The sequence below is a fragment of the Paramormyrops kingsleyae genome, chromosome 10, assembly GCF_048594095.1.
Source record: "Paramormyrops kingsleyae isolate MSU_618 chromosome 10, PKINGS_0.4, whole genome shotgun sequence".
Taxonomy (NCBI): Eukaryota; Metazoa; Chordata; class Actinopteri; order Osteoglossiformes; family Mormyridae; genus Paramormyrops; species Paramormyrops kingsleyae.
The window spans coordinates 16,817,672-16,832,269 of NC_132806.1; the positions used below are offsets into that span (position 1 = coordinate 16,817,672).

The 14,598-nt window shown below is 47.0% G+C and overlaps 1 protein-coding gene across 6 annotated transcripts in view; it reads right to left on the reverse strand.

Moving 5' to 3' along the window:
• The window catches only part of LOC111835210 (pyruvate carboxylase, mitochondrial), a 117,277-nt gene that overhangs the window by 78,111 nt on the left and 24,568 nt on the right, over nt 1–14,598 (reverse strand). For all 6 annotated transcript variants that reach the window (XM_023795296.2, XM_023795270.2, XM_023795288.2 and 3 more), the window contains one exon: nt 12,152–12,303. In XM_023795296.2, coding sequence (XP_023651064.2) covers nt 12,152–12,303 — 152 coding nt within the window. The remainder of the gene's footprint in view (nt 1–12,151; nt 12,304–14,598) is intronic.

Consider the following 14,598-nt stretch of genomic DNA (forward strand, 5'->3'; position numbering starts at 1 on the left):
TCCTCAGCCTTGAGCCTCGATCATACTGAGACTAAACTAATTGCTCATCTATCAAACAGCAGCATAACTGGATGCTAAATCTGCTCAGATATGACCATGAGCTCCGAGATCCCAGCACCCGCAGAGTAAACTAATTAAGAAAACAGAGTAAGATTAGTAAAATACACATTATCACACAAAGGCGCGAGGGAGGGATAAAATAATGCAGCGGTTTGCAAACACGGGCTTAACTGACGACCTCGGGGAAGTGCAGAGTGCCCATTAAGCTTCTGTAACTGTGAGTAGGGAGGCCACAGGGAAGACACCCCAACCTGGCATAGCCAGGGGCCTGTTATTTATCTCACCCCTCTCCCTCCCTCCCCAGTAACGCAGCAGGGATTGGAGATAATCCTGCGCCAAAATTCACTGTAATCTGATCCAATTTTTCCTCATGCAATTCATCTCCCCCCCTTAAATTCTCCCTCCACCTGGCACGGTCCAGAGCAGATGCTTGGACACACAAAGACAAGGATGCGTGCAGAGCAACAAGCAGGGGACACACACACGCACGGATGCATCGGGATCATAGGCACATCAGAATACTTATTTAACAAGCCAGGGTGCACGGTAATGTATGCAGGCACCCCTACAGACAGACAGACAGACAGACAGACAGACAGACAGACAGACAGACAGACAGACAGACAGACAGACAGAGAGAGAGAGAGAGAGAGAGAGAGAGATAGCCACAGAGATAGACATACAACCACACACACACATCCACAGAGAGACAGACATACACACAACCACACACAGACAGACAGACCAGCAGACTGATATACACAGAGACAGATATACATATATATGTCATTGTCTAAGAAAATAAATAAATCACTTCCTAGGAGAACTGGTTCATTAATTCACTTACCATCCCTCTCTCCACCCATTCATTCATTCATTCATTCGTCACTTCCCACATTCACAAAGGATTTAATTCCTTAATCTCTCATACAAAGCTGGCAGTTCCGATTAGCGGGGCCCATGGCTGGCATCTAGACCTCTGCTCCTTGAACCGTTTCACGTGATGGCAGGCAGCAGGGTGTGGGCTTGGGACAGCGACTGCCAGAGCCAGGGAGGACTGGCAGGGGCATTGCCACCAGAGCCGGGAAGGGCTGGCCAGGTCACTGGTCGCCAGAGTCGGGGAGGACTGGCCGGAGCACCAGGGCATTCTCGCCAGAGCCTGGGAGAACAGGCCGGGGCATTGCCACCAAGGCTGGGGAGGACTAGCTAGGGCACTGGGGTATTCCCTCCAGAGTCAGGGAGGACTGGCCAGGGAACCGGGGCATTCCCTCCAGAGTCGGGGAGGACTAGCCAGGGCACTGGGGTATTCCCTCCAGAGTTGGGGAGGACTGACCGTGGCATTCCTGCCAGAGCCAGAGAGGAATGACCGGAGCACCAGGGTATTCTTGCCAGAGCCAGGGAAAACTGGCCAGGGCATTCCGGCAGATGCTGATCCAGTCACATGCTGCTATATGCAGGGACTGAGAGAAAAATGGCAACAGGGAAAAGGAGAGCGGAACAACTAGGAAATAATGGAAGATGAGGGTCAAATTTGGCTAAAAATGTAATTGCCGCAATAGCACTGGGGCACAGGCCTTTTCGTCTGTGTACTTATCCTCGCTGGAGATTGTATTATGTTAATCACAACTTTATGTGTGACGCCAGACGCATTGATGATACCGTCACCGTGTCTGATGCTATTTCACATTTCGGCAAAGGGGAAAAAAATATGTATAAATGAAAGGGGGCTGGTGATGAAGGTAACAGGTAACAGGCTGCGTGAGATCATACACGGAGAGCAGAGACACCTGAAGCCACTGGGAATACTGGCTTAGGCTTTCATGTCTTTATACCAGAATTTTGTCTGTGAACCCTGGGGGGGATGAAAAGGAGAATGCAAACGAGGAAGGAGAATAATGGAGGGGGGGAATTCAATCAATTCCATGATCTCAAACTGGTGTTTAAGAATCTCTGGGCAAAATCGCCATCACCATGGAAACAGCTGCTATAAAATAAAACAACTTAAAATACAGTTTCGGCAGGGACAATATCATTATACTGCACTTATTCGTCCCTGTTCTCCATTTGTGCCTCTGTATGGGGTCCATACCTCTCCCCCCCCCCATTCCAGCCCCTCTTTAATAATTCCAGAAGTTTGTTCCGCTCACTCCTCGGCAAACGCACCAGTGACTCAGGGTTTGCCACTTCCTTTGCGTCGTGCACACACAGGAAAGGAGCACCCACACAGGGCCCCAATCAAAACGGGCCCCTAATGTCACAGTGCCTCCCCTTACCATGGGCACAGGCAATCGATGACGAAGAACAGAATCAAAACTACAATGAAAACACAGGTGACAGACCTGCCTGCCTCACCTTCCACCGTCTCCTGAACCCCCACCTCTGGCCACACGGTCACAACAGCACCCCCCATGTCGAGGGGGGGTGGCTCTAAAAGCACCTGCTCCATGGCCGACCCCCCCCAAAAGAGCCTCAGACACCCTCCTAATGACCAACAAGATTAGAATGGCTGGTCTGTGCTGGTCCCAGCCCCATCACCCTCCTGGTTCCAAGCCCAGAAAGAGCATTTAACCCCAAGCACCCCCATGTGAGGATATCATCTCCCCACCTGGCAGAGCAACAGCTTAATTAAGCTACAAAAACAAAGCACCATACGAGCAGCCGGGCCGCTCAACCACGGATGGCACCCATCCCGAGTCCCATGGCCAGAGCCACGTCAACACGCCGCCTGCGGTTTCCGTACGTGGCCTCGGCCCTCCGCTGGCGGAGAAGGTGCAGTCCAGCCGAACGGAGTACCCTGAAATCCAACCCGCTCCAAAATCCAGCTCGCGACAAGCAGCCACCAGTGAGAAGCAGGCCGGACCTGGAGAGCCATTCAGAGGCGAGAGGAAATACAGGGAAAACGTGTCCCGGGCCATGATGTGTGACGCGAAGAGAGGAGCACGAAGAGGACAAGGAGGGCAGCGCACAAGGGCTATAAGGGAACAGGAGAAAATGGAGCGAGGAGCTACGAGAGAACAAGGAGAACAGAACAGACTGACAGGGAATTTTAAATGGGTGCAGAGAAAAGAATGGAGAAGGTAGATCTATAGAGGAAACAGGGTAATAAATAAAATCCTGTACAGGATAAGGAATTTTAAATGGGAGCAGAGGGAAAAGAGGGAGACGATGGCTATAGAGGAGAAAGGTGTTTATAAATAAACACAGCCCTGTACTGGGTAAGGAATTTTAAATGGGAGCAGAGGGAAAAACAAAAAAGAAGACTGATGTAGAGGAGAAAGGTGTTTATAAATAACAGAATGCTGTCCCGGACAAGGAATTTTAAATGGGAGCAGAGGGAAAAAAGGGAGAAGATGGATGTGGAGGAGAAATGTTTATATATAACACAATCTTGTACAAAGAACATTAACCCGAAACCTTCCTAAAATAAAATTGTGCAATTTAGAGTGGGAGGGGGGTCCAGAACAGGGGATGCTTGGATTGTTTAAGAAATTGATATGCTTCAGATGTGTGTCAATTGATCATTTATTGGCTTATACAGTATGTTACTACCCTGATCGGCGCAGGATTCCAGCAAAACGCAAACATCTTTCCAGTCTGCGGGGCCACTGGGTCAACAGATGGAGTGAGAGACCGGAGGCTGCAGAGAGGCTGTGTCAGAGTGCTAGAATGACAGGGAGGGGGTCTGTCCGTGTGAGACGTGCATGTGCGTCTGTGTAAGGCTGTGTGTTAGTGCAACTGAACGCAGGACTCGGAGTCTCTGAGCTTCAGTAAGTGTGCTGAGGTCATATGTACGTGTGAGACACGTATGCGGATCTGTTGTTGATCGTGTGGTTGTTTGTCTGAACGCAGGACTCGGAGTCTCTGAACCTCTACATGTGTGCTGAGGGGGCCTGATAGTTTAATAAGACACGCAGATGCACACGCATAACGCATGCTGTGTGTGTGCTTATGCAGCTATATGCTATGTGTGGAGGTGGGCTTAATGCACAGCATGTTAGAGGCGTGCTGCTCTGCTCATCGTTGCTAGCGTGCTTTTGTCTTACATGATGTATTTTGTGTGTGTGATTATGCTTATATTACATTGTGGGGACCAAATGACCTCCACAATGTGATAAAAACCCGTTATTTTAATGTTGTGGGAACCATTCATCAGGTCCCCACAAACATCTGTGAATGCAATCAAAAAACAAAAAATGCCAAAATGTCACATATTTTGTTTGATTACTTATGGTTAAGGTTAGGGCTGGGTAGGGGTTAGGGATGTCATGTTGGGGTTAAAGTTTTCCCCACAGAAATGAATGAAGAGTCCCTACAAAGATGTAATTACAAAGCTGTGTGTGTGTGTGTGTGTGTGTGTGTGTGTGTGTGTGTGTGTGAGTGCAATCCGGCAGCCATCTGAACGACACCCACACTCTGGTATAGCGCACAGCCCCAGGGGGCAGGAGAGAGGAAAGCAGAGCCGGAGAGTGGCGAAGAGACGAGGGGAGCCAGGGTGGGACAAAAGGTCACGCAATTAATTATTCTTAATGCGCTGTTGTTATTAGAAAACATGCTGACTTCATTTATATCATTTATTTGCTCCTGTTTATCCAGTAACCTTGTTACAGCTCAGGGAATGGGAAGCAGAAGCTGTATAATCTTTTCAACACGATACAGAGGGCTCCGTCCAAGACCAATCTATTGAGTATGGTGGATTTTAAAGCTTTCACACACACCCCCTGCCAAATTCAAAGTGTAGGGATGCCATGTGCCCACACCACGCAGAAGATGTGCCCCCAGAGCCCTCTGACTGACCCGCCCGCCTCACCAGGTGCACCAGAAGAGGGACAGTACAAAACTGGTGCTGTGGTGCATCATGTCAGTAGGATAGCGTGACAAAAGGAAAGGGGGATGCGGGAGGAGAGTAGGAAGAAGCAATGGAGGGCAACCTGATAGGGAGTGAGAGAAGAGGGGAAGAGGCGGAGACAAAGTGCTGATGGTGAGGAAAGGGAACTATGCAAACGTATAATCACTGTACTTTTAATGTTAAGTGTGTTTAGTGTGTTAAACTTCTGGGGGTGGGGATGGAGGGGGGAGAGATCAAAAGGAATGAGGGGAAGACAGCAATGAAATCAGCAGACTGATAAAGCGGAGGGGGGGTAGAGCGGGGCGGCACTTGAAGGGAAGCAGAAAGCTCCAACGATGGAGTACGATTAGGAGCGTGACATTCCTCAAGAGCCTCCAATCCGACACACCGACTGCGCTGCTCACAAAGATAAACACAAGCGAGGAGCCCGCAGTACAGCCACAGTGTCTGCAGTATGGTGACACTGTCTGCAGGGCGTCTGCAGTATAACTACAGCGTTGAAGCTGGGTGTCTGCAGAATAGACACGACATCTGCAGTATAGATACGTCGGAGCTGGGCGTCTGCAGGGCGTTTTCAGGATAGACATGGTGGCTGCAGTATTGCTATGGCATCGGACCTGGATGTCTGCAGGCAGTCTGCAGGATAGACATGGTGGCTGCAGTATAGCTATGGCACTGGACTTGAGCATCTGCAGCCCATCAGTAGGATAGGGATGGCATCTGTAGTAAAGCTTCAGTGTCGGACCTGGGTGTCTGCAGAATAGCTACGGCGTCGGACCCGGGCATGTGCAGGGCTTCTGCAGTGTAGCTATGGCATCAGAACGCGAGGTCTGCAGTGTAGCTACAGCGTCGGACCTGGACGTCTGCAGTATAGATACAGCATCAGACCTGGATGTCAGAGGGATAGACATAGTGTCTGCAGTACAGCTATGGCATCAGACCTGGGCGTCTGCAGGCCGTCTCTGGGGTGTGTCTGTTTATAAATGGCTACAGCCCTTTTTGCTGAGGACTTTACACAGCTGCCAAGCTCTAGTCAGTCGTGAAGGCTGCCTTATGACGGGGTGGGGGGGGGGGGGGGGGCTCGATCACTCCCACACACCCTTGAAGGGCCTGAGATCCCACCGGACGAGTGACAGAAGTGAGTGGAAAGAGGCCAGACCTGCAGGCTAGCAGTTTCATTCTGAGGAGAGCAATTTGGAAGGTAGGCCTGAACCATCACTCCACTTCACTGCAGCTGGGAATCACCTTTTCCTGGCTATGGATGGACCTTCTGCATTGGTGGATTCCTCCCTAACCACAATCTCCTTCTTCAACTGCCCACCATCTCTCATTGACCCCACACAGATCACTCCTAAAATTTCCTCCACTCTTTCAGTTCATCAACCTCCATGTCTGGTGTCATGTACTACCACCACCACCCCAGTAGGGGGCCACAGAACCCCCTTTGTGGGCATCACTGAAATGAACTTAAAAACAGCAACATTTCACATCCAGTTCCTTACTGTAATGCCTTGGAGCGTGCACCCCCCTCCTCCCCAGGCACCTCCCATCCATCTTTGTAGAATCAATAACATAGCAAGACAGAGGGATAAATAAATAATCTTGAGCACAGGGGTGGAGATGGACCGGGGAGGAATGGGTGAAACAGAGACATAGACAGAAAACTAGGAAGGTACAGAAAATGAAAAAGATCAGCTAAGCCAGGAGTGGGAAGACAGGAAAGGCTAAGGCATTGAATGAGAGAAAAGCCCATAACACTATGGAAGTAGATAAGTTAAAAACAAACATGGAGAGAGAAGATGAGTGGACTGACTAAGGACCAATCAGCAATCATTCACATGCTGCAGAAATCAGCTGCCGCCTCCCACGTCCCACTATTCTCCACTCCAACGCCTCCAGCTCCTCTTCACCTGTGAGAGAAGCACTCTAGGGCCGTTCCAGACAAGGACCCACACACACACACACACACACACACACACACACACACACACACACACACACACACACACACACACACACACACACACACACACACACACACACACACACACACCTTTGTGGGGAATGTCCATTCCTTTCTATGGGCAAAACCCTAATCCAAACAATGACAACCTTGACCATAAGTAACCAAACAAAATGCAATACTTTTGGCATTTTTAAGTTTTTTGACTGCAGGCAAATTTTTAGAAAACTGAATTTCCCCATACCGAAAGAAATGTTGCCCACATGGGAACATAATGTCAAAATAACAGGTTTTTAAATCACATCCAAATGTCCCCATAATGTAATGTATATCCGACCCACACACACACACACACGCATGCTGATGCAGACATGCTGACCGACCCAGACAGAAACAAAGGCACCACTGGCTGATGGGTTCTCAGCATCAGGGTTAAACCAGAGCCACTGGACCCCAACAGGACAATGCTGCTACCAAATATAGGTCCGTCGCCATTGTAATACACAGCATTACAGCCATATATTTAACATACTTAACCTTATAGCAGATGCTTTTTTATCCAAAGAGACATACATTTAGGGAAAGCAGGGAAAGTATCCCTGGAGCAATTAAGTGTTAAAAGAGACCTTTGCTCAGAGGCCCACCAGCAATTACCCTCTGCCACCTCTGGGACTTGAACCAGCTACCTTCCGAACACAGGCACAGTATGCCAACCTGCTGAGCCACACACAACCCTAGAAATCCATTAATGGCTTAACCAGAACTCCAAGGAATGGCTACATCCAACTAACATGGCAATATTGGTATACCACCAGCACAGGCGAGATGGACAATTCCACTTTGGTAGTGAGGCTGGGAGATCACTGCTGAAGAGTGTGTGTGTGTGTGTGTGTGTGTGTGTGTGTGTGTGTGTGTGTATGTATGTATGTATGTATGTATGTGTGTATGTAAGTATGTATGTGCGTGTGCGCGTGCATGTCTGCACCAGCGCATGTTACGTGTCAAGTTCCCATGTGAAGCCCAACCTCAGCCTAACTGCAGGCAACATTTAACCACGTTTAACTGAACGCTCCGTTTCCCCAACATAAAGCAGAAAGCGGAGCGAGAAGAGTGTCTCACAAAGCGTGCTTTTATGACGAGATTCCCACGCTAGCTTGTCATTAGCAATCCCCTGTCTAATTAGTGATTGAAAGCCGTCTAGCCCTCCTTAGCTCCTCCACAGCAGGAATGATGATGGTGTGGCCGGGGCTATGACGGTGCTGTCCTTGTCCCCACAGTTGCATGTGTTCCTCTTCAATGCAACTATAATTGTGTCTCAGATTAGCATCACGAAAGAAACAATACAGAGTGATTGCAGTTTAGCTCCTAAGCAAAGACCGCAATTACGCTGTTACTTACAGCCTGTGTCTGACGTCACTGCATAGGTCCATCATACGCACACTGGCAGCCGAGGTGGGTAGTTCAGGTCCAGAGAGTAAAAGTCCAGACCAAGTTTTTGTTTCAACCAACTAGTTCAGTACTCTGTGACTATGACTCTTTGGTTGAAACAAAATCTTGGTCTGGACTTTTACTCTCTGGACCTGAACTACCCACCTCTGCTGCCAGTGTGCGTACGATGCAGGGTCGGCGGACTCTGAAAAGTCATTTAGATATGAACAATGGTGCAGTTTCCACGGCCGACTACCAGATCATAATTTGCACAAATACCTCGTTCTGTATAAAGCAGCTCACAGAGATTCACAGACCAAATTTGTAATCATGTGTCAGTTTCATTTTCATTTATTTTAATGATGTTTCCCTTTGTATTCTTGTTTTTAACTTACTGTCCTCCATTAACGTTAGAGATGCTGACCAGCACGTATCAGTATATCTGGCTTTAATTGTGCAAAACTGGTACATCTTTGTATTAGATACCTGAGAATGTACCCATAAAACTCACCCCTGCACAAAGTGTATTTCACGTGTGTTGTTCTGAAGAAAACAGTGCCATCTAGTGTACATCCTCATTGCTACTCACCCACAGACTGCATCTGATATTACATTCCTCTTCCACTACACTGGCTACACTTCACAGCTGACAGAGGACAGCGTTTATACAGTAAAATTCGGGTAATATGGGGTTTATATTAAAATCTGACTGCTGCCCCCTCTCTGTGACACTCCCTCTGTGACGCTCCCTCTGTCGGCTCCACAGAAACGGCTGCATTAAAAAGCTCAGAAGAGCCTCCTCGCATGAGGCAGACCGCGCAGCGCAAGACACCTCCCTCCCCGATCCTCCACTCGCCCCCCTCAGCACAGACTACAGAGCATTTCAGAGCAGAAGAAAGCCGGCGTACCCAATCTTACACAGATTTCCACTTCAATGCATTTGGTACGCCCTTAAAATGCCCTTAAAACACCCAGAAAAATGCAAATGGTGTTCTACGTGAAGCAGAGTAACAGATAATTAAGCATTCGTGAGTGTGCCTGTGGTCAGGTATTGTAGGCCAGCAGACAACATGCTGAAGGTGACCCCAACTGAACCAGTAACTCAGTTTTAACTGGCAAGGCCCTCAGCCCCTTAAGCCTCAGCGGCAAAGAAACTCTGCCACCTCCCCCCCCCCCCCCAAGCTGCATTCACTACCTTAAAAAAACCTTCATCGCGAGTCCAGCTACAGTATCTATCAGAAGTTGAAGGACCTGCGGGGAGAGCCGCAGCCGCAGTGACCTCAATTAGCAAACATTCATAAAGCCTTAACCATAACATACATCGCAGAACAATGAGACCTAGATTCAGATAAGCGGTGGAAAAAGAATGAATGAACAGACAAATGTTTGAATGAATGAACAAATGAATGTTTGAATGAATGAACAAATGAATGAATGAGCACTACAGAGTAACTAGCATGAACGATGTTAGGTCTACCCTCCAGCACAGGACACAATATGAAATAAACCATGAAATAAATTAGCTCCCAACACATGGCTATGTGCAGCAGATTCTGATTGTGAAGCTGCTTCTGGGACAGCGTGGCTGGAAACAGGGCCGCTTCAGCCCCGCGGTGCCTCGTCTTACAGGAAGCAGCAGAGAGACAGTGTGGCACTGTGGCGTCAGGACGCCAGCGACACAATGGCTTCCGGCGCATTTTGTGAACAACCTCATCCAGCTGGATCCAGGCTTTAACATCTGGGTCACTCGGGCAAAGAGTCCTCTCTCATGGGGAAGCCATTCCTTTCGAGGCAGAGGGGGGATGTCGCACAGAGGCTGGAAAGTAGATCAGGGAGGGCTGTGCGAACTTTGCTGGGGACACACTGAGGGCTGTGCACGCTACACCTAGGACCATGTGACATGCGGCACCTGTATTACCATAATACCCCACACAGTCCTATTCTTAGGGAAAACAATTGTGTCACTGCAGACAGGAAATAGCTTGTCTGACCTAATGGAACAGAATGCCTTTATTATTTTTCTATAAAATTCTTTGCTTATCCCATCTCACTCTCCTACGAGACACACACAAAAAGTAAAGATTAGGGTCAGAATTTAGGGTCAGCCATTTATCCAACACTCAAGGGCCTGAGAGTGATGCAACTCCTCTGTCAACCACGGGATTTGAACCAGCAACCTTCTAATCACAGAAATACAGCCCTAAACCACAGAGCTGCACTTTGAAGTTGATTAGTGGCGTTCCCGGACTGGGAATCAAACCTGAGCTGTAGTAACGAGAGCCCCGAACCCAGACCACAAGAGACCCTCCCCAAGACCGTTATTAAACGAATGATACTTGTAATTAATAATAAATACAAAAATAATTAAGTAATATAAAAGGCAACAACCACAGCTAGCACTAAGCAGTCTCCAGAATAAAAAGCAGCAGATGTCAGCATGAATTATCTGGGGTTCCATGTGTCGGACGCCTGACGTAGCACTGAAGCCCTTTGGTTATTAATTATTTACCGCCGCAATCTGACCATTCTACTCACGGAATGGCTTTTTCTTCTGTTCGAATTTCTCAGCTGAATTAACACATCTCCGGTGTCGCATTTAGCGAGACGGGAAGCACGCACCCTGAATTCGCCTCACGGCGGCCGCACCTTATTGCCGGTGAGAACACGGCGCGGTGGAATGAGCCGGCCTGGTTCTCCTCTGGCACTTAATGACTGCGCTCAATATCCAGGCCGGGAGAATTAAAAAGCTGCCACATTTTTAAAATTTAAATGCTGCTTCTGGTTTTTAATGGCAGCAGGGTTATGAGGTGGGGGGTTGCTTTTCCTTAAGCTCCCCCACCCCTGTTATAAACTTATTCCTCATTAAAGAATAGAGTGAATGATAAAAAGTGTGATAAAAGAAATAGGAATCAGACTGCAGTTATACAACTTAGGTCAGTGTGCCTGACTGGTCAACACAATAATAAAAACATCAAGAATGGGAAGAAAGGCTTTTGGGTAAATCCATCCATCCACCCACTAACTGTGTCCAGTACACAGTCACAGGGAGCCCAGAGCTTATCCCAGGCAATACAGAGTACAAGACAGACCATTGCAGGGCACAATCACACACAAGGGGCAACTCAGAGACAGTTCACCTAACCATGTTTCTGGGAGAAACCACAGCACCTGGAAAAACCCACTAAAATATCCAAACTGCACAGCAAGTACCAGAAGCCAAACCCTAGAGGTGAGAGACAACAGCTCTAACTGCCAAGAGCCTGTTCAGCCCAGAGCTCCAGGAAAGATCCAGGTCACGGGCAGTTAACTTAAGGAACAGGAAAACAAAGACCAGCTCCAGTGCTGTCAAGAAAAATATACGTCTACTCTGCAGAAACAGGCCTCTCATCTTAATGGGGATTCGGAAATTCACTCCTTACAGCTTTAACTGCATCCAATAAAGTCTGAGCTCATTGTCAGCTTACTCCTTTCTTCCTTGTTTCATGGAAATTAAGCAAATACCTTTTCCGATATTTACTTATTTCGATAATTACCCACAGCAGAGATTAATCGCTGTTCTGTAACTGTACTACAAGCATGTTCTCGAAAGGGCACCTGTGGTTGTGTCGGCTGGTACCGAATTGAATTCCATTTGTTTCTGTTATTATTTTTCCCTGGGGAATGGGAGCTCATCTGCAATGTCACAAAATTGCCTTTGGATAATGTATGTACACAGCACTCGTAATTGCAGAAAAGGCTGTTCCACCAGCTTCTTTAACAGATCTGTGCATAAATCTGGCAGGCCTTGCGTATTTGTGATACTCATACACCCCACGACTGCTCCATCTGCGCACCCCCTTGTGCCCCACATCTACCTGCTTGGCCAAGTTGACGGAGTCGGCGGTCAGCCTGTCCCTCAAGTGTGGGTCCAGCTGGGCAGCCGGGGCGATTTCCACCACCTTCTGGTGCCTCCTCTGGATGGAGCAGTCTCTCTCGTACAGGTGGATGACATTGCCGTATTTGTCACCTAAGGAGTGACAAGGAAACAGGTCTTTCTAATTACCTGAGATCCACAATACTCAGAGATCCTGTGACCACCAACAGAGCGATATGGTAAAAAAACAATTTGAGCAGAGATCACAGTCAGCTCAGGTGCATAAACCCCCTTTCATGCACAGAGAAGCCATTGCAGTATATAATTTAGCAAACCACTGATTCTGGAAGTTAAAATGGCAAATCTGCTCTTGTATCTGAAATCTCACCTCACTCGTTTTCCTTCTCCATTCTCCAAACTAAGAAATCCAGGAATGTGGCTCATGACACCTGTACTATTTGATTACCCCACATTGAAGTGCCACAGTTGAACAAAAGTGGAGATAATTATGTTGCCTACTAGCCCACCATCAGGAACACAGTGCAGGCATGAAGGCCTCCAGACCACTAATGAAGAAGGCCTTCTCACCACTGGAAATCCATCATCTCAGGCCCTACGACCATCCCTATTTTCACATTAGTTATTAGTGAAAAACCCAGGTGTCCTGCCACTCAGACACATCCCATTCAAGCCACCAAAGCCAACCTTTGGCATTTGAGACGTATCAAGACTCGGTGGACAGGCATTATCAATGGATCGGAGAGATACAGCAAGAAGGGCAGCGATTTCTATTGGTTACCAGCTGTGAGTACTGCTGCATTCAGGGTACATAATTTAGGATTACTGAGAACCACTAAATTGAGTAACTGCAATTCAAATTACATTCAGTTCCTGTATAGGAGACACCACAGAATTGAACAAGGTAAGTTGTTCAAACACTACTACTGTTTAGCAAGGTAGTACAACTGTACTTTAAGGAAAAGATGTTTATAAAACTGGAAAAGCAATTATACCTAGTTTTCCTGATACTCCACAGCACCGGCAATATGCACTGTGTTACATAACGACGTTAAGTGGTTTATAAACGGGAATTGACATAACTGGTACGCAGGAGTGCAACTGCAGTAAAGATAAAAATGCACGGTAATTTCTTGCCATAACAGCTCAAATCTTCCACGCATTTCAGTTATGACAAGAAATTATTGCTCACTTGAACCTTTAAACCACATATGCATACAGTTATGTGAGTACCTGCATATAATGTACAAACCTCTATTTCCTTTATTTGGGAATCCATCTTAAATGGGCTGTAGATGTATTTTTTTTATCCTATCAAAAGAAATACAGAGAACAGGCGCGGCAAGATAAGTAGGGAGAAGGAACATTAGGTGAAAACAAGCACACACACATCTCCACATAGGTCCACACCTATTGTGGAATAGTGTACATTTCTTGGCTTTCATTATATTCATGTGACTAGCAAACGGTGGGAACGCAAGACAAAAGTTCTTACAAGCATAACAGACGGCCTGAACATCTGAAGTCATTTATTCCTGAGACACTTATTACAGCGTGACATCCCACCTCCAACCACAAGAAACGTATTTACAGATCGTAACTCAGCTGGCTTGTAGTCTGTGCCTTTCTGGTGGCACACACTCTCTGCTGCCTTTCATTCCAGCCGAGAACTTAATTAATTTACCCTGATTGAGCTTAATCACTCGCGTCAGGACTCCGTAGGATTCCTCAACTGCATCCAACTGGATCTGTGCTGCTTTGAGAATCTCACTTCCTCATTTCCAAACACCACTAATGGCCAAAAGATAAAAGATCGTTTCATTTTTGCGTCAGCGATTACATCTAAATTTAGCTTTCGTTATCACAATATATCAGTTCATATTTAATTAGTATTAGTGCTCAAACAATCAAATATCACCCAAATTATGTTTAATAATAATGTGTTGAGCCTGGAGAATGAAAATGGGATAAAGGCAACACGGATTAGTGCATTTATTATCACAAAGGCTCCATTACGGCGCTTGTTTTCTGAAAGGGCACACAGCTTATTAGTACTGACAAAACCGACAAATAAATCGGTATTTTATGAGAACTCCGTAATGCTTTACGACAAGCAGTCTGGCACAAGCTGTAACCTTATGGTCCATGGCAATGGCAGAAGAAAAATGTGTCAGAGCAAAAGATTTATTTTGAAACACCATAATAATTGCTTTATTCGTTTGTTTATTTTTTTATGCCGAATATCACCATGTGAACTGTTATGCGGTGTGGAGCTTGGATTAGCTTTGTTATTTTATAGCGATTTTTATTTTATGGTGAACATGTGTCTGCTGTGAAGCCCTAGGGGTTTTGTACTGAGTGGATCGGGTCAGGAGTAACGATACTGCCATAATAAACACTACCAGTAAAAAGTTTTTGCACATCACAGGT